Source organism: Rissa tridactyla, chromosome 4, assembly GCF_028500815.1.
Source record: "Rissa tridactyla isolate bRisTri1 chromosome 4, bRisTri1.patW.cur.20221130, whole genome shotgun sequence".
Classification (NCBI taxonomy): domain Eukaryota; kingdom Metazoa; phylum Chordata; class Aves; order Charadriiformes; family Laridae; genus Rissa; species Rissa tridactyla.
The window spans coordinates 5,445,888-5,471,245 of record NC_071469.1 but is presented as its reverse complement, the minus strand read 5'-3'; the positions used below and the strand labels follow the sequence as shown (position 1 = coordinate 5,471,245).

General features: G+C 39.0%; 1 protein-coding gene across 3 annotated transcripts in view; it reads right to left on the bottom strand.

The window, feature by feature from the left end:
• NELL1 (neural EGFL like 1) overlaps positions 1-25,358 on the bottom strand; it is a 292,766-nt gene that overhangs the window by 247,807 nt on the left and 19,601 nt on the right. For all 3 annotated transcript variants that reach the window (XM_054200528.1, XM_054200530.1, XM_054200529.1), the window contains exons 3-4: positions 19,236-19,386; positions 4,280-4,450 (exon numbers count right to left, since the gene is read on the bottom strand). In XM_054200528.1, coding sequence (XP_054056503.1) covers positions 4,280-4,450; positions 19,236-19,386 — 322 coding nt within the window. The remainder of the gene's footprint in view (positions 1-4,279; positions 4,451-19,235; positions 19,387-25,358) is intronic.

Sequence of the window (25,358 nt, the reverse complement as noted above, 5' to 3'; positions counted from 1 at the left end):
ATAAAGCAAGCAGCCTTCAGGCTTACCTCCCCAGATTAATTAGACACACTGAGTGCAATTTGGAATTTCTATTTCTTAAATAAATTGTCAATAAATACATTTTCATACAGTACCTACCACCTCTTAAATTGCAGGCTCCATGCTATTCTCTCACTCTTTTCTTAACACTATTAAATGTAACATTTTTCTAAGCTGCTCCTGTTGTAGGGGCAAGCATTGCAGCGGACAGTCGGGTACCACAGGCAACATTACAGACTCTGTAGCTGAAATCAATTCCCAGAAAAATGAAGACAAACCCCAGCTCTTGTAGGACTACAACAGACTCCTGGGGTTGCAAATCTCCTGCCAATGGAGGTATGTACAACAGGATCGTTTACCTCTGCTCCTTTAAGAGGCGAAATTTGGGAAGGTGCATGGCAGAGTTTATCTCATTATATGTTGATTCTTTAATGCCATACCTTATTTTAAGGACCCTCTGACAATGATACAGTTGTACTCATCAGAAAGCCCCTGACAGCTCCCTTCTTCCCTAGAGTAGGGGAACAGAGATCCTACCCATAACCAATATTTTAAAACAAGATTTGTTCGCCATTAGTGGACTCAGCATTGGAGATTCAAGGAAATTAACAGCAGCTTACTTAATTTCCATGTTACTTCCAGCACAGGTTTTACTCGTGCATCAGTTGTACATTCATAATTAACATCTTCTTTTGATTTTTATAAGCTTTCTGAACCTTACTAAAACGTTAAAAGCACGTTAGCAAGTACACCCGCTTCTTATTATGACAGTTGTCTGAGATGTATCCCTGCCTAGAGGTTACTGCCTATGCCCAGCACAAAGACTCTGCAAGTCAGCGAGAAGAGTCCAATGACATTCAACAGGTTTTTAGTCTGGACTCTAATGTATGTATCTTCCTGTGTCAGCAGCTCCAAGCTCCAGCATCAAACTCAGCTACAATTCTTACTCCTTGCTCTCCAAAAGGAGAAAGAAAGATGCAGCAGGAGCTGGTTTCAAAAGGACACGAACTTGGGCAAATACGCATGCCTCCCCCACCATATTACATCTCATTAGAACAGAGGCAATTATACCGTTTTAAAGATGACTCTTAAAAGCACTAAAGGCTTTTAGCAGTTCTCAAGTACTTTTCCCTAACCTATCCAGGTCTGGAAAACAAAGTCAACTTTGATTTGAATCCAAAAGACAATCAAGTACCAAATGTCAAAGCAATTTTACAAATCAGAGTAATGTGGGTGATAAGGCTGGGAAGAATAAAAGTAAATTTGACTACCTGTTTACAAATTAAGTCACAAATTACAAATTCATCTCAATGCCTTCTGATCCACTGCAGTTTTTGGAAGCCAGAGACTAGCTTTGGGTAGCAGCACAAATCCTGTAGCAAAATTAGGTTGTGTCTGGATATTTTTCCCAATGCAAACACTTTCAATGCAGTCTCAGATACCGGTAAACTTTAATAACACTGCATTCACAAATCACTCAGAATAGCCCTCCAAGTGTATAACGTACTACCATAGCAGTCAACAAAAGGAGTAGTGCATTTATACAGATTCATGCATACTTGTAAGGAAGCAATGTTGCAGCCCCTTTAAAGAAATCCAGTAGGAATCTGTGGGATTGATTTTGTTGGTCATTTTTTTTCATTTTTGCTGTGTTTTTTTTTTTTTGCTGTGTTTTTTTTTTTGCTTTGGTTTTTTTTTTGCTTTGGTTTTTTTTTTGCTTTGGTTTTTTTTTTGCTTTGGTTTTTTTTTTTGCTTTGGTTTTTTTTTTTGCTTTGGTTTTTTTTTTTGCTTTGTGCATGGGGTTTTGGGGTTTTTTGTTTTCATTTTTGGTTTTTTTGTTTGTTGTGGTTTGTGTTTTTTTTTTTTTTACAGGGTAAAGAACAGTTAGTAAAAAGCAAAAAAAGCATAGAATTTCTTTAACTAGATAGATATACCTCAAGCTAAATTCTTGTTCTGATGACATCAAATCTCTGCAGGAGGTACGGCAGGGGAATCTATTGACTGCAGCTGTATTCTCTTTCCCAGTGACTGACTTGTTCCATTAAGTCTGCAGAAGTATCACTTCTCATTAGGCATCCTGAACTCTGCTGAAAGCCACTGACACCACACTAGCCCTAAATGGTGACATTTACACGTAAAGTCTACAGCTCTTGACACCGGATTCTGTGCATACTTTCAGATGGAGCTTTCCCAACACTAGCATGAGGATTTTCAGTAGTGCTCAGAAGTACCCCTCATTGACTTACTCTTCATTTTCACTTCTTCTGACTTCTTTTATTGTAGTGTCATCAAGAAATGCTAGTGCAGAGATGAACAAGATGCTGACTTCTCTTCTGAGTGCAAAGATGTAGGGGCTTAAGATACAAAAAAGGAAACTATAACACATGTTCACAAAATTCTCTAATTAACTGAACAGAGGTACTACAGCTGAGTCAGGAACTTAAAGACCTCCCCCCATTTAAACTTCTACTATGCTCTGCCCTCAAGTCATGCTTTCAAAACTATTCCCATTGCTTTTCCACAGGAGTTGTCATAAACTACCACAAATACACAGCCAAATAGAGGCATTTAGGTATGGATTTATGCAGGGAGCAGCCTTGAGATGTACCACCTTAAGGGAAACTCTTAGATGGATCAGCCCTTTTTAGGCCTACCTGACAGGTACACTTACACACATTTATCACCTCATATAACAGCACAGCTCATTCTGTAATCGTATTTATCTATTGTTGCCTGTTGCTGTAAAGAAAATCAGGTCACAACCATGACTCTCTTGTCCCTGGATAGACTGCTGCACCATGCAGGCTTTTTGTGTTGTCTTCCTTTCACATTGCGTGCAAGGAGGCAGCCAGCAAAACAATCTGCTAAAAAGGGTCTTCCTAAAATACATTTGCTGTTCATTTAAAAAAAAAAAAAAAAAGAAATCAAAAAAATCATAGGAGATAATGAAGAACCTTTCCCAAAACCCAGCATATCAATAAACAAACAAAAAAAGTACACTGTTGTGAGCAAAGAAATAATATAACAGAAACAAATAATGGTAAGATAAATAAATCAGACCGAAATGAAGACAATCTTTACAAATGGTAGATTTCATGCCTCAATGAAATTAAAATTGCTCTAAGCACTTAATTGCTTCTAGGGTCCAAATAAAAGGATTCAATAAGCAACCGTCCCTCAGATTAGATTTTTACTGTCAGTAGTTAATGCAGTTGCAGAAAATGGTTTTAACCTTCTTCTCAAACCAGTATCTCGTAATTACTTCAGTCAAAATTTAAACTTTTTCAAATATTCCAATAGCCGCATACTCCTGTAACACTCACATAACTTTATTCTCCTTGCCTGAACAAAATGAAGACTTTAGGAAAAAATATCTGCTACCATCAACCTATCCATTTAAGTGCCCCAAATCCAAAATGCATACGCTGATCCTCTCACTGAAGATATTTTTATATTAATTTCAGTGCAAGACGACACGAAAGTAATGGTTCATTTTCCTCATTCCTAAAGGCTATTTTGAGGGTTCCAATTTCAAGTTTTCTGAGTTTCCTCATCAACCACTAAGTAACAGAAGCTGGAGTCTTCAATACATTGTGAGATCAATCCCATGGGAAGAGAGATTCAAGGGAAGAGAGATTCTAGGTTTCCTGCTTTTTATTCCTTGAAATCCTGACAATCTGCCATCTTGCAGTCTTCACAACTTTTAAAGGAAAGAAAGTGCAGTGAGAGACAGAATACCCTTCAAAAAAAAAATAAAAAGCACCATTTCTAGACATGCAAAAAGAAGCTTACAGGTTTCTCAGAAATTTCCAAGTGGGACAGCGGGTGGAAAAAAATATCAGTAAAAAAGTGCACTGCTTGATTATGTAAAATAAAATTAAAATGCCTCTGAAACATCTCTCTGTTCTTCAAGTCTTCAGGTATGCTGAGTGAAGCAGTTCACAACAGAACAGACTGCACACTAATCTATCACACTTAAATGCAATCACAGTCAAACATAACATCATCTAGTACCTCAACTACAGAGATGCATTTAATACTCTCCAGTCAGCAATCAACCTTTTCCACATTTGTTCATAATCACAATGAATTGTTTCATTTTAATGCTTTGTTTCCCTTTTTTTATCCCATGGCAGTTTACTGTGCTTTTTAAATTAGATATTTAAAGAAAAAAAAAAAATCTCCTTTTCCAGTTTTATTCCTGTGTGTAAACGGAGTGCATTTTTTAAAGAAATAGAAATTGCTGAACATATTTTCTTACCTGTTGCAGTCCACGTGGAGCAGAAGGTGGGATGCACTAAGTGACACGGCAATCTTATGCCACTGTCCATCTGCCAGACGGTACGGGAACACCTCTGTTCTTGACTTCCCATTAAACCTGTAGTGATATCTAATCTCATCCCGTAGACCACTGCTCTCCAGTTCAAAATAGCTGTATTTAAAACAGGAAGAAGAATCAGTTCCACTTTTTGGTTTATTCATTGCTTCTGTCATTTCTTCCTAATTCATAGATTTCTTTAAGCAAACACCACATGGAAGGTCACAATCTAAAGAGGTTACTCAGCATGAATTACGTTCTACTTCATTTTTTAAGAGAGATAGAGAGACAACATTATACATTCAAGTACATTACAAAAATAGCAATACCACTTATGTGAAAAACAGCCCACATTGAAAACACCATTTTATAGTCCTGGAAAATGAGGTCCTCTTTTTACCCATAGAACAGGTTAAACTACACAAAAATTACCCCTATTTTTTCACCAAAATGTTTTGTATGAACGTAGGATTTGTAGGAAATGCAAAAATAAAGATCTGTACATATCATTACCAATGTACAAACAAAAAGCCATTAAGGAAAAAAAGCACCAGGTAATCATTAAATTTACATTTACTATTTGCAAATCCACTTTTTAAAAAACTGATTACTTTTAGGATTCCCTTACATGCAATTTTGCTTAACTCCTTTTCTGACTTTTATTGTTACAGCTGTAATTGTTCAGCTTTACAAGGGAACAAAACCTCCTGGCTGGACTAGGTGTCTCAACACCTGGCATACAGAAAACCTTCAGATGGTTGTCACCAGAGAACAGTCATAGGAGAGCTAACGAGGTACAGCTATTAACTGGCTTCATGCCATCAGGAGGAGACAATTCTTGCAGGGTGAATTTAGCCCTTACAGGCAGTAGCACATTGACAGCGCAAATAGCGAAGCCTTCTCTTGGACCTCAGATCACAGAGAGTATTTACAGTGTATCAAATGAAGATGCTCTTTTTCCTGTTAAAATGAAGCCCTGGATATAGAAGGGCAGACCTCCTGTTATAGTAGAAATACCTCGTCAACTAAGTGCAGATGTTAGGTTGTCCAGGTAGATGTCCCCATCTACCTCCACAGTGTCTCCCTACTGGAGAACTCCAATTTAACATGGCAGTTGAAAGATGGGTGCTAGTCTGGGGAAGGGGCAGAGCGGGGGGGAGGGGGGCTAAAAATTACAGTAATCAAAACCACTTCCAAAAAATAAATGCAACACAAAACAATAAGTAGACAGTTGCTGATTTTCATTTTCGCACAAACCTTTTACGCTGCTTGGCTGTACACAGACCTTAACAGACGGTATGAGCAACCATTACATGTGTGTAAACTTCATCAAGAATAGCTATTACCAGTAAAGTGGAAGCTTTTTAGATCATAAAAACTGAAAAACATAGTTCTTTGAGAGGAACTTACTTAACAGATAAAACACTAGCTGGGAACATGTGGAAAAGATCACAATAGATTGGGAAGGGGAACACCAAGACAATAAATCTTGACCAAAAGAGAAACTCAAACCCTCCTCCATCCTGCCAATGCCTTGCCATTACAATTTTCATGCAACATGTGAGCATTATCAGGTGACTCGAATCAAAGACTCAAGTGGCAAAGTAAAAAACAGTCACAGGCAGATAAAGGTAAAACCAAAATTGAATGAAAACACAGTAGGCAGATGTACAAATAAAATACATGCAGGACAGAGTGTAAAAAATAAGAAAGGCTGGTGGTCAAGGAACTGGCTTGCTTCGTGAACATAAAGGGACAAGGAGGGCAGAGAAACAGCAGCTTTCTGAACAGGAGAGCAGATTGTTGATTAATGACTACCACCACCCATTAAAATAACTAAATTACATTCATAAGAAATCTGGAGAGGATTTTTTTATTATTTTATTTTGATGCTCAGTAAGAGCACAGTCAATATACAGAACATACTGCTGCTGGCGTTTTCAAGCCAGGAAAGCACTAGGACAAGTGCTGTCGGTGAAGCCACACTTACAAGTTAAATGCTTCATAATTGCCATCTGCTGTCAAAGCACAAAAGGAAGTCATTAAAAAGACTTTCTTTCTCTCGTGTTCAGATAAACAGCAGTGAGGCAGAAAACTTCAAAAAAATGAGGGAGAGCTACATAACAGTCTAGTATCTCTCTCAGACACAACGTATTTGTATACATATATATTTATACATATTTACACAGTTGATCATAGAAGCTTAAGAGCCTGAGAGCAAGACAAGCTCCTGTTGCAGGAAGCACATCACTTCCTGCAGTCGTTCTTCCTAATCTCTTATAGCCACAGAGCTAATCGCTTACTACACAATGTTTTGTGTGTTAATAAAAAGGCAACAGCCCAGCCCTGGAAAGGTCAGTCAGATAGTGTACTTAATCACATCTCTGGTCTATTATTTGAACAGCACAGGGAATTGCAAAGCAATGTAGTTTCTCATCTGACAAGCTTTAGTAACAATAGCAACTTCAGGACTAAAATCAGCTTGTTGCTGGATGCACTGAGTTTGACTAATTTATATAATACAGAAGTGACTAGTTAAAATATACTGCAAAATCCAGTACTAATGTTTTTATATATGTACACCTAATGCACTGCTAAGTGCCACAGGACTGTATAAAACACCACATTTTACCTCTTGAGTGACAGGAAAGGAGGATCACAGCAGACCTATTTTTCACCACCCTTCAACAAGTGCAAATCAAAAGCAGTTACATTCAGAAAAACATCAGTAAACAACAATCAACACAATCCCATCAACGGAGACTGGCTGAATTAGTTCAACAACTCTCTCAAGTATTTAAAAAGCGCAAGGCAAACCAACACTCTTGCATTGATTTTTTTTTTTTTTTTTTTTTAAGATGCACAAATTCACATCCAGATCTTGACTACACGCATACTTCGCCATGTTCACAGCTCAGAAGTTGTAGTTGTCTTTTCTCTAACAGAATATAATTCATGTGCAAATAGCTTTGTCAATAGCAAACATCATCTTTTCTTTCCTCCTCCCACCAGACTCTGGAGGAAAGCCTCTTCAATAGCAATGACATAAAGGCCATTCACTCCTGGAAATAAATGCACCTGCTCTATGTTCAAGTTCTAATCTGCAAATTGTGGAATGGAAGACAAATGAGTAGAAAAACATACGCTTAGGCAAGAAATCATCAGCCAGTGAGAAAATAATTAGTAAAACAGAGAAAATAAATGGATTTATTTATTTTAATATCTATCTCATCTCTGACTTGAAATGTCATTGCAAAAGTTTTTATTTACAATAAAACAACAGGTAAACAATGGGGGGAAATTAACAGAAGCTACCATACAAGAGACAAGAAAATGAACTAATCTCTATCAGGCATTTTGCAGGTACTTCCCAGTATTTTGCAAGGAAGAAGAAAACATAGGAACAGAACGAGTAAGGGTTCCTAAAAGGATTGCAGCATCTGAAACGTATCATCATGTAGGCAAGCGTGACTTTAAATGTTGCCATGAGATCCATATCAAAACCCAGGAGAGATCCTGGAGTATTACAACAACTACTTCTTCTCCTGCATCACATCGGCACGAAGCCTGCGTGTCAGCTTGCCGCTGTTGTTAGCTCCTGCCACCCTCCTCAAGACCTTTTCCAAGAGAGAGAGATGAGAGACAATAATCTACATGTCAACTTGTTAGCACCGAGTGATGGTTTCTTGTTTTATTTGTTATTTCTCGATGAGGATTTATTTTTTTATATTTTTTAAACAGGTGTAGATCAAAAGTAACGTGTTTTGACAGATTAAAGTCTCAGAACACATGTATTAAGAAAGCTCACTGTTTATGGAACAGCAATACAATATGACCTTGGCTGAAATTTTCCCACTACTAGAATTTCCATATTTGTTAAGAATGTAAGCTACTGCTGGCTTCTTTTATACAATTATAGAATTCAAATGCTTTTTATAGGTCTGTCTGCAGCCTCTTGTTCAAATCCCAATGTGTAAGAAAAAAACATGTTGCTAAATTCAGATTAATTTTATGCACATCAAAAAAGTTGGGATAATTTAAGACCGTGCAATGTGCTTTACAGAACAACAATATTATTCCACAATCAACTCAAGATGCTTTGCAATTCTTTCTGAAAACTTTTGCAACTCCTATGTACCCTCACACACCAATATTGTTATGAGAGGATAAAGCCTGACTCAGTGATGTTTAACGTTTTCTTTTTTTCTCCTTCTTTTAGTCACAACCATAGTGAATATTTAACTGTGTATTTGAAAGCCCATTTCACTCCAGATCCAGAGGAAAAGGTGTCTAAAATTATACTGTAAGTTGGAAACAGCTGCTGTGGATGTAATGATCAAAAAAATTGGAAAAGTCCTTATCAACATTAAATAAGAGCATGTAAGACACCTGAAGCAGAAAAAGCAAAGTATTTCTATAAGGTGAGCCGGCTTAATACATCATCTGCACTAAAGAAACATATTTATCTATTCATCATATCTACCACAGCAATGACCTGAACCTGTGACAAACAGTACTACATCCCATTCAACGATTTTAACTGCTGTCAGGTTGTGGAAGCGGCAAAAGTAGGGAGGGCTCACAGACTCCAAATAAGACACAACCTCAGGAAGAGCTCTGGGATACACGTCCTTCTGAACCTCCTCAGTGTATACAGCACTTTTTAGTCTTATCTTTAGGATGCTAACACCTATCGCAAGACACTAAAATATCCCACAATGAAGACAGGGCACCATCTGGTAAGCACAATACCGATTAAATGCTCCGATAAGAGCTCTAAGAACTAAAGCAAAACTACTTTTTGCATTCAGTTCTGGAAATCTCCTTTATCACTTTCAAACATAAATAAACCAGAGTTATCATTCTGACTTTACAACTTCCGTCATCCCTGATCAAGTGCCAAATGAAGCCCCACAGCCTCTTTCAAGGAGCAGCACCAGCACTTATAGCAGATGCTCTTAGAGCTACCGAACAGATGTCCCAGGGCAAGGCAGCAGGCACAGATGGCATCCCTGTGAATATGTACAAACTTGGGGTTGCCATCTAGTCAAAACACTCATGCATCTGCTTAACGTTGTGTGGGAGAAGGTCACAAAACCACATGAGTTCAAGGATGGAAGCACCGTTCACCTTGCACATGCTGCAGCAACACTATGATATCAGGTCTGCCAACTGCTGGAAAAAAAAACCACTGCCATAAGAATCAAGCTGTTATTGAACAGAAGCTCCTGGAAAGTTCTGCCAGTCTGGTCAAGGCACAATTTCTTATATTTTTTTATAGCAAAGCAAATTCAAAGAAAGTTCAGACATCAGCCCATTTGATGTCATCAGCTCGAAGTTCAGGAAGCTTCTGCACAAATTTGCCTATTTGGACATGTTTGTGCACATATCTTTTTCATTTCACCATAGCATCACACCAAGCAGAATATCAGAACATGTAATGATGTTTAATGATAAAAATGGCTTCAGGCAAGACTGTGCTTTAGCATATTTGCAGAAACACTTCTTGATGTATGCAGAGACAAGCAGCCAATGCATCTGCATCCATTATCACACAGATTTCAGGATTTTCAATCTACAGAGATTCTGTGATGAATCACAGATCATTACACTTTTGCCCTTTCACTGCGCCTTACCACTGACTGAACCTGTGTGCAGCGGTATGCACAGCACATTGTTATTCTGGTTGTGCTGCCAAGTGGCTCAGCCTGGACAGCAACATAAAAGAAACTGAGATCTTGTTCTAACTCTCCCCAGTGGAAAGCAAGTCAGGCCAAGAGCACGCACTGGGTACACTATGCTGCAGATAAGGTGGCAGGCATATGCCCAAGACCATCGCCACTGTCAGTGAAGCCATACAGAGAAAAGCAGTGCCTCTGAAACAAGATAGGCATCTGATTTCAAACAAAAGTAAACACTCACTTGCAGTTGTCACCACGGTTCTGTATGGGTGCAAAACTAGAACAAGTTGCAGCTGTCACGGCAAATATTTCAGTTGCTTCTGCAGGCACTGTTTTTGTACCCTAGTTACTATAAAGTGACAGGGTAAGACCCCAAGCTCTGAAGCATTACGCACTGTCAGACACTGGATTTTGAAAAAATGCTCTCAACACACTCAAGTGTACAAATCTAATCCTCTGCTATATATGCATACTTACAAACCATACAAAGCTACTTTTTACAGCTACTTTAAATATGGACAGGTTGAGAAGCTACAGAGCAAAATTACACATGGCAAATCTTCACTTATGTGGCACTAAAGACTTACTACTGTGGCAGAGATTACATACTGATATCATCAAAGCTTATGAGCAAAATCAGACTGACATCAGGTAGCACAAAAAGTGTTGTGAACAGAAGGATCATCCGTGACAATGAAGGTACCTCACTGAAAAATCAGATTAACTTTCCAGAAAATAAAATCCAAAAGCTGAATCCCATATGCTGCAGAGACAAAGCCTCTATCATCACCTACTGCATTCCAAAAGTATTCCTCTTATACAGTCAAACCCAAAACTTAATACTAAATTTTTTCAAAGCTCTCAACTAAATGCCTGAAAGTTCAACTTCACTGTGCCGTTGGCTACCTAAGAGGATTCTTTCAAACATTTGTATCCTTTCATTTCAAACAAAAGGAACTAAACCCAGTCAATTAAACAACTTTATTTTTCCATTCTGACCACTCTGAGGACAAGAGGAATCAGTTACATCAGCCTAGCTTGAAACTTTTAGCAGTAAGAACCCACACACAGACATTTTCTATAATAAACATTTGGTCTTTTGTTCTACAAATCTTCTACATGGCAGCTGGGCATGCAAGCTGCAAGGCATTAAGCATTTATGATGCTCAAAATATGCATTTGTGTACCTGCAACTAGGCAAAGGTCATCCAAATATAAATTTACTTTCCTCTTTGATCACGTAAAGAAAAAAAGTAACCCCAACATCTGCCTGCCAGCTAAAAGACAGCTTGAGCCAGAGCTGGTACAAAGCAGCTACTCATTTTCATGGCACGTGTTGTAAAGATTGACCTTAAGCATTTTTGTTTCCATTTCACGTGTCTAAAAATTTATCTTCACTGGGGCTGCTACCTGCCTACTATTTGAAAAAGACCAGGTCTCTCCCCTGGTACTGCACCTTACCAGGCTTCAGAGCCAGCACAGTCAGCAGGACACAGAAGAGTCTATCATTTGAAGTCAGGTGAAGTTTTGACTCCTTAGCTGCTACTTCCAAAACAAAACAAAAAAAACCAACACATATATATATTTATGTCTTCATATACATATAGACACGAACACCTACAAGAACCAAGACATCTCTACTAAAGGTATGTATCTGCAAGAAGTGGCCAAGTAATTGGAGAAAATTGATTTTATTCCATCACAGAAAGCAGAGGCTGATCTCACAGTAAGGGAACGCAGTCTAGTGGTATCACACCTGAAAGAGAAGGCCTCACCCTCCTGCTGCCTGCTTATTCCTACCTCATCCTTAGCATCAGATTTAGCCATTCAGTTGCAATAAAGCATGTCAACCCAATGAACTAGTCTGACAGAAAAGTAACCCGACAAAAGAAAAGAATCATTTCTTTACATATCACCACTCCAAAACCAAGTCACCTTGTACTCGCACTATCACTGTAACTAGCAAGGAACGCAGTCCCCAGTTACACTCTGAAGTTGTCCTTGAAGAGCTCACCATCCAGAACCCTTGACTAAACATTCGTTTCCCCTGTGGACCATTCGCACTCCACATAGCATTTGTATCTGAAGACTTTCTGAATGGGGGCACTCGATTATTTAAGGGCACCCTGGGACTCTGAGCTGGCATTAGCTCAGGGGTCATGGTAGGTACCCAGAAGCCTGGAGCTGCCAGTGTGACCAGAGAGCCCCCAGCAGAGCTGTAACCAAAGCAGAACATAGCCCCGGTCCCTCCCTCCCTCATGCTCATCACTGCAGCAAGAACTCAGCTCAGGGGATCCTCAAGTCCATAATCTCTAAATACCAGATTTTAATAAAACAAAAGAGGATAACATAGCCTTTTAAGCTAACAAGGTCTACCACTTGAGTCAAACAACAATATTTGAAAACAAATTACCCTAATTGCTGTGTCCTTACAAGGAAAGTTCTTCCCTCTGATCTTGCTCTCAAATTCAGCAGCTCTTCAGTGATTTCTCATGTTATGACAAATCCCACACATTCCTGGTAGGTTCCCAGTAAAAAAAAAAAAAAAAAAAAAGATCTCTTTTCCACTCTCTCAAGGCCCAGCCACACATCTGCTTCCCTGCTGCTCTCTGGACACCCTCAGTCTCCAACCTGCCCTGCAGGCCACCTTCTTCCCCTCCTTCCCTCCCCGCTGCCACCTGAGCACCGGCAGCTTTCCACAGCTAGCAGTCATTAGGGCAGGCACTGCGACCCTCCTGCCTTTCAGAAGGCAGTTCCTCAGGCAGGAAAACACACAGGCATTGTTACTAAACTGAGAACAAAAAACAAAAGCCAGACACATCACCCAGCCTAACGTCCAACCAAGCAAATGACCATCTATGAATAACACATTGTGAACATCTAAGCATCTTATTAACTAGGAGAGTTACACTCTTAATGAGCAGCCCAAATTTAGCAGACACAGTTTTCAGAAAGTTGCCTTCAGTGTAAGTTTGAGACATTTCAGTGCTTTGCCTGTATCAGAGGATCATAAAACAAGCAAACAGAATAACTCAGCATGTTGAAGACGACTCCTGGGGGACCCACACATCCTGCTCCTGGCTGACCACAACATTTCTACACTGTCCAAATTCAGTTTGAAAGAGTTTCAAACTGTCAGCCATTCTGCTCCAATTGCCAACAAGGTCCAATCAATGCATTTCAACAGCTGGTTATAAGCAGCATGTTAATGCTTCAGAGAGACAACAATTGTCAGCCTAGTGTACATAAAACACCTGCTGTCAGCAGGGAGCAGCAAGATGGGAGGTAGCTCCTCAAGCAGTAACTCCTCTTTCAGAACACTTAAATCAGTGGAAGATGTATACAATCTAACAATTCTGACACACTTTCCTCTTTTGCGTACTTTAACCCTGAGCACAGATGCAGGTGGGCCCAATTCTATTTGTATTTGCATGTCTAAAGACCTTTTGGGAAGAAGAAAAAAAAAGTTCTGGAAGAAATAAAGCTCACCTGCTTGTCTCACTATTAAAAAAAAAATAAAAAAGGTGTAAATGCCTCACATATTTCACACCACCTCATTCAGAGGGACTGAAGTAAGGCTGGATCTTTATATTCTCTATACAGCTTTCCAGTTTAGCAATTCTACATATAAATATTAATGAAGATGTGACCTTTACCCTAAAAGAAAAAGGTTAATGGATACATTTGCAGAGTTTTTCCTTCCCTTTTTGAATAGTGGCCATCTCGGAATCCAACATGCGTATACACATCTTGCAGAGAATAATCTAAAACGTAGCATGGAGTAAATCCAATCTTTCAGGTTTACAACTACGGTCAGAAGTCACTTGCATAGGTTTCTTTTCATTAATTAGGTTTCAGTGTTTAATTTAAGTAGCTTGTTAGCCTTCTATGTTTTTAATCAAACATATTATGGCCTGGAAGACTTCCAGCTGCTATTTGTGAACATACAACTTTCTGTCTACTCCTCAACAGTCTCAGAAGCTGTTCATGGTGTAACTGGGGGGAAGAGCTCAACAATATACTAGAATCCCATGCTTGCTTCCCCTCTCCACCCAGAAGTGACTTGCTAGAAATAAAAATCTTTCACTACAAGCCTAACACATTTATCAGAATCTTCTTGAATATTTATATCAATACAGCTTGCTGTTACATAGTGAAGGGCCAAATTCTCCACTCAATAAATCATTGCACCGCAGTAGTACCATTAGCTTGCAAGTCTCCAAATATATGGTGTGGCAGAAATTTTCTGAAGTTCAGGTCCTAGACATAGGTTATAAGTATTAAAAAAAAAAAATCATAAAATTTAGAAAAAAATAAAGTTTCTAGTGCTCCCTGTAAGAAAATCTTAGAAACATTAATCTTTTGACTGGCTCCCTAATTCTATCATGGTGGGATCTCCCATTTTGAAATGCTCTTCAGAAAGAATGACTACACACGGATAGAAAGTTAGTACTAACAAACACGAAGCAAACAGAGAAGACAGACACAGGACAGACACAAAATAGTAGGGAGGAATAAGCAACTCAGCATTTTACAAAACAGTTTTTCATCCTGCCTCTTTAGTAACCAGTAACAAAAGCAACAATGACTTCTTTGGGAAGGCAAGGTGGGAAGGGGACAACACAGAAGACTCAGGGGCCTTGGAAAATGCACCTAACAAGACCTTGAGGAGAAGGTGAAGAAGGGTATTATCCTATTTCTTATGGATAATTCATGGGTAATGGCTTTTCTGCTTACTAGTTTAGGTTTGCATATTCTGCATTACAATGCCCAATTTCTGCTTTCCACAAAAATAAACCAATGGTTGAGAAGAAAATCTTTCTTTGGAGGGCAGCTCGTTACAAAGCAAGCAAATACCTAACAGGTTACTTTACTTTGAAAAAGTCAAAGGGAATTCTGCCTGATGAAAGGTTAGAAAACCTGATCCAGAGTTATTACCTCCCACGTCATGACCAGATGACGGCTTGGCAGCCAGCTGCCGGTTACGTGTAACATACTGCAAAGATTGTATTTCCTCTTACTTCCTTTCAGGCAAGTACCAGAGTCCCAGGTGATGTGTACTTGCGCTATTTGTCTGATTTGAGGAGGTTCAGAATCATACATTAGCAGAAACATCATTCTGGACTCAATACTTCTTGATTCCTTACCATGCTTAGACATGAGTAGTGGTTCAGTGGTGGCTGCCTCCAAAAAAAAAACCCCAGCAATTAAAAGGTCATTATTGAAAGTTTGGGCAGTAAATGATCTGAAGATATTATAAGCTAGTCTGTGGGGTAATTGCTCACCAAAAGAATACTCGCCACTCTTTTCCAGGTGCCTTACCCATTGTTTCCAAGTGCCAAAACCCTTAGAATGCATTCAAAGTACACAAATGCTTTCCTTCCCCACTCACTGTAATTCATTATTTTTATAGACAATGTATAGGAAGAGTTTATGGCTATTTTTTTCTTTTTTGGGGGAGAGGGGGGCACAATTTTCACATCAACAAGAAAAGAAAATATTACAGCAGTCAGTTGCTTTTAAATTTTTCCCCAGAGTATTCGGGAAATCATAGTCAGCTCCTGTGGTGAAAGCCAGCATTTCAAAGAACGCTAGCCTGGGTACCTGAACATCCTTGACAGACTTGTCCAGATACTGATCTTGGCCAGCAGTGGGAAGGAACCATCAATATACCCAACCCAGCAAGTAAACAGCACAACAGCAATGCTGACTCCATCTAATTTATATTCTTGGGCTTTGGACCATGCAAGGCCAGAGTAGGTAAGGGGCAGGCAGACAATTTTGGATGAAACTGTACCAAATCACTGTTGAAATAAGGATTCATTATGGGTGGGATTTTAAATATCTTCATGGCCTTTACCAAGTGTCTTGGCAGTCTGAAGAGCCAAAGGTTCTGAGCAAAATAGCTCATAAAGATCTTCCGGGAAGAACTGGCTAGCATAATTCTCCAATAAAGAAAATAGTTGCTGCCTTCTGCATCCCCAAGTAACATGTTTGTCCATGTTTGTATTACATTTTGTTGTCTACAATTTAGAAAAAAAAATTATCATCTTCAGATTTACCACTGTATTCCAGATAACTATGTACATAGTCTGCACATACTATCAGACTGTTCAATTAGACTTAATCTGTGTTAATTAAGCTTTCCATTTTCCAAGCTATATTTTAATACATTTGGATCATGAAAACAAAGTCCTTATCATCATTAAGCTGATTCAACATGATAAAATATTAACAAAGATGCATTTATCATCATTGTAGTATAAATCCTGTCCCATCAAATGATGGTATAAACTAACACCAAGTCTCTAACTGCTGAGAAATAGCCATACAGCATAACAAAACAGCGAATCTGAATTACTGACTTCAAGAAACTTTGTATTCATCTTATTTTAATACCTTTAGTTTCAGAGTCCCGTGCTATTAATGGAAAATAAAATCCTGCTAAAACTTACTAGAGAAATGAAATATAAACCAAGCATTTCATGTATTACCACCTTATGGAGATCATCTCCACTACATACATCATGCTAAACTGCGTTCTGAACTAGTTATGCTGGCATATGTAACTTAGGATATATAGACATGTGTGTGTATACACAGATATACACACCTTTTTTGTTACTTGGAATAAAACCTATTAAATCTGTGCACAACAAAAAAGACATCTCCCATAAAGATATGAACTCTTGTACCAACAGCTAACACAGCTTCTTTTATTCAGGCGTTGTTGATCTCCTGCAAGTTCTGAAGTCTCAGACTTTTAACTTTGCCACTTTTGGTATGCTGATAAGTTAAAAAACGTTATTTCCTTAACTACAATGTCTCCTATTTTGTGCATAAGGAAAGAGTTCTTGGCTTTTCCATAGTCAAAAAACTATACTGGTTAGGTAATACATGTATCCTTATACTTGTTCCTGCAGGTCTTAATCATGATGAAACATAATGATGTTCCTTACTATTCTCTTTGCATTGTCCATTTTCATAGACTTTTTGAAAAAAGTTTGCAAAAAACCTGGATGTCACCAGAATAGAACCATGATAATTACCAAAAGCTTAGTAGGAGCAACAATTTTAAAAAGGCTTCCCCTTTAACAAAGCTAAAGACTAGAATGATCTCAGAAGTTAAAGCAACATCAAAAAAAAAAACACCAACCTGAAAGTTCTGATCATGATTTAAGCAAGGTCTTCTTCAGTAGTGCCCCAAATCTTTGCCCTCTACTCCTCATCAATGTTAAAAAGTATTTTCTCCACTGTCGTCCACTTTATTAATTTCTATCATCACAGATGTATGGGTTTGAAAGCATTATCCTTATCAAGGCCCAAGCAGCAACTTAAGAAACTAGAGAAACAAACAGTGACTGTGTTTTAAGTGATACGCAATGAGTCCAGAAAAGAAGGATAATTGCGGTAATCCATCTGACATTCAGAATGTAACAGCAGTCAAGCAGTCATAGCAACACTGGACATGCCTATTTCGATTCTTACACAGAACTACACAGGCTGAAACTACCTCAGTTACTACACAGAACTACAAAGGTTTAAGTGAGACTAGCACCAATCCTTCAACTATATATATTTTTTAAACAGATGTCTATTAATTTGAAGTACTAGAGATAACCCCAGTGCCAAGAAGGACACCAGAAGCACATTTTGTTCAATCAAGATTACTCCTGCGTAGCACATCTCTCTATGACCCTCTGTCTCTGCCCGTCAAGATAGAGGAGTTAAGTAGCTAAATTCAGAAGAGGCCATATCTAAAAATCCACGTGCCTTGCATTGTATAATCATCATTGCCTGTCTAGTTTGACCTTGGATTTTGCTGAGTCCATGCATGTGTCCCTACATGTTACAGTATTCCTCTGTCAATGGCTCTCCTTGATGTCCTCTTTCCTTTAACATGGCAAACTTATCCTGTTAACCGTGACTTTGGAGAGTTACGTAGCCTGGAAAAGCTTGGAGAAATTAAAAGGTAATGACAAAAGGAATCAGAGAGAGATAGAAGGAAAACAGGAAGAGTTAGAGGGAGTGATCCTTGTGTAATGTAAAACAATATTCTTATATATTAAGACAATGGCTGGGAAAATGAAAGAAGGAATAAAGTAAAAGAAAGAGACCAATAAGAAAGTAAAGGTGACAGAAAAGTATGATGATAGGATAATTAAGTAGCAGAGTCCTCCCCTTAGCTATCCTTGCCCAGACACCTCTGCTGTTGCACTGGCAAAAGCCATCATTGATGATTTGGTCATAATAAAGCCACTGCCTTCTCCCCTTCATATACTTCCTCAACAAAAGGCAAGGCTAACAGTTGTGTATCATGTACATTATTAACAAAATTAAATACCAATAGGATCTTTTTATTTTCCTAAAAAAAAAAATGCTGCAGAATGACTGGTATTAGATTTGAAATGGGAGCAACCAAAGTCCTATTGCTTGTATTAAAGCAGAAAGGCAGACTAGATACACAGGTCCTTCAAACCCTAAGAAATTATGAAAAAAAAGCATTCACAAAGTTACAAGTAGGACGCTATTTGATGCGACACACGCTTTGAAACATCAAAGCATCATTGGAATTGTATTATGGGCCATAATACAAGATACACTTTTCTTTTTTCTTTTAAACTGATGTCTGCCACTATAATAGCTAACCAAAGAGACCTCTTTTCTTCCTCCTACACTGACAACAAAAAAAAGGAAAAAAAAAAGACACACACATGAAATAAGAATATACTGCATTTATGCCAGGAAGAAAACATACACATCACCATATGGAATCATAAGTAGCTTAATTGCTTAATAGCTTAATTGCTGAATCTCAAAAAAGAAAACATATTATTTTAAAATGTTATAAAACACAGTGAAGCAGGAAACATGTAAGTTTAACTTTTATGAAAAAGCAAACTCCAAAGTGCATATGATAAACTAGTAAGGGAAATTGCATTACAAGGTTTGTAACTTCCAAAGTGCATTGCATCCATACTACATTGGTTTTGATCTGTCCATTTAAGTTATTTTACAGACCAAGATAACATAAATAATGCACTCCTGTAACAAAAAGCTACTAGCAAAAAGTAACAAATTGCAAACTAGAAAGAAAGGCTTTAACTTACATGTGAGACTGTACATCTACCATTTCAACACACTACCAAAATAAACCACCGAGCACTCAGTATCTTTTATGTTGCTACCGCTACAAGAGAGAGACAATTTCCTCTTACCTGTGCTCTAACTCTCGGATGGACAGTATAACTCCAGAAGTCGATGCCTTCTGTTGCAGGGTGGCCAGAAACGTGAACTCACTTTTATTTCGGAAGAGCTGTATTAACTTCTCACTCACATGGGGCGCTGCATGGATTTCTCTTTCTATATCTAAGAATTGTATTAAAAAAAAAAAAAAAAAAAAAAAAGAGGGAAACGACAGTCTAGTGAAAACGCTAAGGCAGAAAGATTCAGATTACATTTTTCATTTTCCCATCAATATTTTTCATTTTTGAGAGTCATCTACCATGCTCCACCACTGCATTTGTTTCATGAAAAAAACCAAATGTCATCTCTGTCAGCATGCCCACTTGTCACTTTGACAAGTTCACAACTGGTCAGCTACTGATTTTCTGACAGAATTTTTAAGGGGATGGTGAGCCATTTGTGTCTGCTGTGAGCAGATTAAGTTGCTGTAAATAAGGTGTGCTGCAGTCAGATAAATAGGCTCCTAAATTCTGAGAAGTCTCAGGCATTGCCCCTCCCAACACAATTCACCAAGCTCCAATTTCAGTTTTTACCACTGACTTTGTTACCACCACTCCATCGTACATCAGAGGAAACCTGTCCTTGCACAGTGTAAGGCAGAGATGTATTATTCCTAATAATGCTATAACGGCTGTGCTTCTGCCCAAGAAATAAATACAAGACACGCTTGCAATCCACTATGGTTTCAGGGATTTCTCAGTTTAAACAAGCAAAGCGTGACAGCTCATACAATATTTATTAAACTACAGTCTGACCAGGCAGATCCAGAAATATTTTAGTCTTGCTAATCCTGCTGATGTCCAAGTGGCAGCATGCCTTCTCACATTTGATCTTCTAAGATTCAAATGCGCGGTCTCCCACCACATTAATTTTTATCTCATCCTTTTATTCACAATGTGTCATCACTATGAAAGATGATTAACGACAAAAGGGAGAAATCACGGCATTTCACCTTCCCACCCCTTGCCATGTCTGTCATGCTGGGCCTTTGTCACACATTTGCAAGACCTGTGTCACTTGCGGTTCCTGGATGTCACAACCAATTAGAAGCCCAGTGCGCTTCCTTTCGAAAGGTTTACTTTGAAGCCAGAAATGCCAGGACAAATTCTCAGCTGGTAGAAAACCATAAAACTCTACTGAATCCTGAGAATCTGGCCCAGCATGAATGCTTTAACACACAAAGGAGTGATGAGATTTACAATTCAGAATTTCACTGCAGGAAAAAAAAACCCAAAACATTGTGTCATTAAATGAGGCTTTGCAGACAGAAAGAGGAGAGACTGCCTTGAAAAACAACCTGAAACTCAGAAACATAACTACTGAGGGAATGCCATGGACTGAAACCAAACTCCAAGGAAAAAGTATTCAAGCATGTTTTGTAATTGGTTGTCTCAATTTTTCCTGTGCAGCTTAAAGCCCTTCAAATGAGCCTACACACTCAGAATCCTTAACACACTCTAAAAAGCTCACCTCTGAAAAGTACAGCAAATCAGACATCAAAAAATCACTAGTCATCATTTTAAAAATCTTTGCTAGAGGCTCAGATTCACCTGATAAATAAATATAATGCCCACTTTACAGCAAAAAACTATTTTTCTGTCCAACACCACTTTTATCACAGTAGAGAATCGTTTCAAAGAACACAAATCATATCCACTGCCACCAGAAAGTGGAATGGAGAAAGAAACAATCCAGCACAGAAGACCAGGTGTTTGTTTTTTTTTTTTTTATCTACAAGATTTCATTATCTGTATCATTATCTTCACCTAGCAGGTGTTATTACTGGTCATAAATACTATCTAGTTTCTTTTAAAAAAGCTGATGCAGGAGACACAAAACTATGTGTCCCATACACCATTAAGTTCTCCAATATCCAGTTTGCCATCTACACCGACAAACCAGCCACTGGTACTAAGTTGCAAGGCATAAGTAAAACTCAGAAATAAAATGTTCAAGAACTGACAGTTTAAGATAATTGCCCTTGTTTTGAAGGTTAAGAACCTTACTATCTTAAAAATTTTATATTTTTTTCTTAAGGGTGCCACAGTCACCAGAAATAAGATACGATTTATCAAAGCTTTCAAAAATTCTTTCACATGAAAGCATAGGCTGTCTTCTCAGTAGAACGCATATGGTAAAATTTCTGTTAAGCTTTGCAAAGTCCAACATTTTCTCATTATAGGCGGACACAAATATAAAGCCATATTCCGTCATCTATCCACCAAATTTTATACAAAAATATAGGACTCCTTGGTCAGAATCATGAATGAATAATCAATGTATTGACTACTTCAGTTAGAAACATACTTTGAAATACTGTGCTTTGAAATATTGTGATGTACTCTACCATCTCTTCATAGCCATGAATAAACCAAAACCACATGCAACATCTTATATTCATTCTCTGTTGATTAAAATCAGAAAGATTCAAAGTTCTGAAATTCCAGATTCTTGGGTTCAAATTACTAGATAACAAACAGCATTTATGTACTGCTTTGCAGCACTATTCTAGCATAATTTGTACAAAGGATGTTATATAAACAGGTTTTTAAAAATTAACACATTTCTAAGTATGGCGGTTTTTATTTGGAGTAGGTCCACTCATTACCAGCGCCTAGGAACACCCCCTACCACTAGAAAGCTGAAAAATGTACTGGCAGATGCAAAAACATCTACAGAAATGCTGCAGTTCATCACTCAACGTCAGTACCTACAACAATGGGAGTTTCCCAGCAATTCCATGGCAACATGGCAAATGCCATCTGATAGTCTGCAACTGGACTCATAAGCTGAGGAGCTCACCAAGGATGCAGGGGGCACGTGAACTGGCATCACAGAGATGATAAACTTGTTGGGGTGCTGAGCCCAGCCCTGGGCTCGCAACCTGGGGCCCAAACGCTGGGAAGGAGCCACATGAGGCCTTGCTGAGGGCACGACCCAGCATCACCCCAGCTCCTGTGCCTCATGGGAACAGCCCCCCTGCACCTCTCTGGCAGTGCCCCTCCTCATGCCGTGCGATCGCTGGGTATGCCATCTGTTTGGGTTTTGCTCGATTTCTGCAGAAAGTACCACACAAATGAACTGGGAGTACGATCCATTTAGAATAAGAGCTTTCTATTTCCAGCTTGATTTTCACACTTCAAAAAAAAGAAAAATTGAGAATACATACACCCCCTCACCACAGGTGCCTGAAAGGGAAAATACTTTTTATGCTTTCTATAAAAATAACTGTCTGCTCGTAATGAAATGTTGTATTTCCTACATAATATAGAACAATATAGGTTTATACAGTAATCTTCAGTGAAACATCGCTTCATGCTTGAATGATAATGCAATCTCAGCAAAATAAATAAACAAACATACATAGATACGACTTTCATATGCCCTTCTATGTGATTATATTTTCTTAATTTGAAATACTGACTGTCTGGAGGGGTTTTTTTTTTTTAAACATACCAGAGTGTTTCTAAAATAAAGCAAGAAAAAAACAAGCATACACACTTATTTAAAAGTACAACAGATACAAATCATCTCAGAGCATCAAGTAAAGGCAACTCTCTACCTTCAGCAAAACAGAGAAGTAGAACACATACCTATGTCGGAAAGAGAGCATCTTTGCTGCTTGATTTTAATTTCTTTTTTTTTTTTTTTTTTGAGCCACAGGTCCAAGGTGAAGTGTCAAACACAAAGCAATGGTGCACTTTGCCAGGATAGCCAAGCCCATTTAGCCTCTGCCATCCCACTTTTCCCTGCCTGGCACCATCTCCCACGTCCCCAGGGACACCACTTTGCCTTCTCCTGGCTGCTTTGTCCCACATGAGCCATTCACCCCCCAACCAGCACAGCCCTGCCAAGCCAAAAGAAGCTACGAGAGGAACCGGCACCCAGGGCTACACTTGTGCAGGGGCTCAGCAGCCACAGCACAACTGGCCAGGCTCTGCAGAGGAAGACCACAGTACCCTGCTTAGCTGCAGCAAGCTCTTATATGCTCAGCCACCTTGATGAATCTTACCCACACCTGCCATTACTCACGATACTCACTTTCAGCACCTTCAAAATAAGTCTCAAATTTTTATTTTTGCATGGTTTGTTTTCACTTCATCATAAGATCAGTGCAGATGAATGGCAATGCTGCTCTGGGGCCAACATCAGGGCAAGCTTTACCTTGTGCAGGTGTTTCAGTACACGCTAACACTAATGACAAACAGAATTAAGAAGGTACAATAACTCAGGATTAAGATCGGTCCTTACAAACCTGATTTAGGCCCTTAAGTTACATCTTCCTGCTTGGATCCAACTTCTCTATGCATCACCAGCTGCGGCAACTAAAAATTAAAACCAAAAGCTTTTACCACCTGTAGCCCAGAACATATGAGAGGCCTCAAATAAGAGAAAGGGAGAAGCTGGCTTCAGCTCCATTAGAAACAGTGCAAGGAAATTATCACCACACAGAAGCAGACAAAATGAGTTAGAGAAAGAAAAGAATCATGCTAGGAAAGCAGGCAAAGTTCTTGCCAAACTTGCTTTGATGATCGCGTCAATAATCCATGGTACAAAGGGAAGTACGTGACCATTTGGACTCAAATTTTAAGCAATGAAAAATGTGCACCGGTTCTTACAAGCTGAATCCCAATCATTCTGGGAAATCACTATTCATTAATAGATGGTCCCATTAGAGAAAAATACTAAAATTCAGTTCTAACTCATCTCACATTTTCTAAAGCAACAGATACATTTCATCATTCACTAGCCTGCTTGAATACCTATTCCTTTTACTTCCTTACTTTGGAAGGGAACATATTGCAGAACACATTGCTTTATTGGTACCTTCAATCATTTCAAAGCGATTTGTTTCAACATGCTTTCAGGAGAACCTTTGCACAGTCACTCTGGAAAAGCAAGCAGAAATTAACCCTGCAACAACAGAGAATGTGGATTTCAGCTACGGCAATTAAAGAATAAAATATTGCAGCATATTGGCTTTTACCTTGCTATGGGCAAAAACCTATAAAACTGAAATCTCTATTAAATAAATAAATTAAATCAATCACAGTGCCTCATTTTAAGTCATCAACTTTCCAAAAACTGAACCAAAAGTGGGAGGAGGATCCAAAATTAGCAACTCTCAGTGTAGACAGTTTCTAAAAGTTACTTAGGATGAAAACACACAACAGCGTCGCAAAACCCTTCTGCTCACTGAAGGCAGGTACTTCAAAGCCTCTGATTGCAAGTTGAATCCAGCGCACTGACTCCTTTCCGCACATTGGTCCCACAAATCATCTTTCGAAGAACTGGTGAAAAAAAAAAAACCAACCACCCAAAACACTACTGGTGACAGATGCCCACTCCTTTCTGCTCCTCTTAAAGCATATAAGTCACAAACAGATACAAAAGTTCACAGAAGGATGCTGACACCAACCACTGGGATCTTCTCCAGAAAGAAGTCATTTCACTGCCAAGCAGGGAAACGCTTCAGGTAGTTGTCCCTCCCTGCCTAGCAAGGGAAAAATGCAGTTATCTGCAGATAGCACCTATTTTTTGGTTTAAGCGGTGAGGAGAAAGTTCACATAAATTTCTCCTTACACACAAACAAAAAAAAAGATTTTGCAATATGCTCCTGTCACAGCAATAGGCACGGAGCCACGTATATCTCTCAGAGCACTTTGGGTGCTCAATTTGGCTATCAGCACTAAGGCTTGAGACAGCCCACACCGTGCTACGGTGACCCACCAGCCAAGTAGCAGCATACCTAAACATCACCTAAGCACAGACCCAAATTCATCCACCATGCCTGCCACTCGCCTACACTGCTTCCAAGCCAGGCCAAAGCATGGCTTTTAGCAAGCTGTGGTGTACTGCCATGGGAAAATATATGCAAGCTTACATTTAAGGTCCTAAGCAAGCACCAGCTGCTCTCTGTGGCCCCTGCACTGGCACAGTGGGGACCAGCACTGCCTGTCCTACCTGCCAGCAACTCAGAGGGAGGGGTGAAAACACCTTGCCCTTCTCTTTAAAACTATGCTACCAGGGAGGACAAAAAAAGGTGCGATGTTTTCTCACGAGCACATCTCTGCTTCTAGGTATTCTCCCTGGTA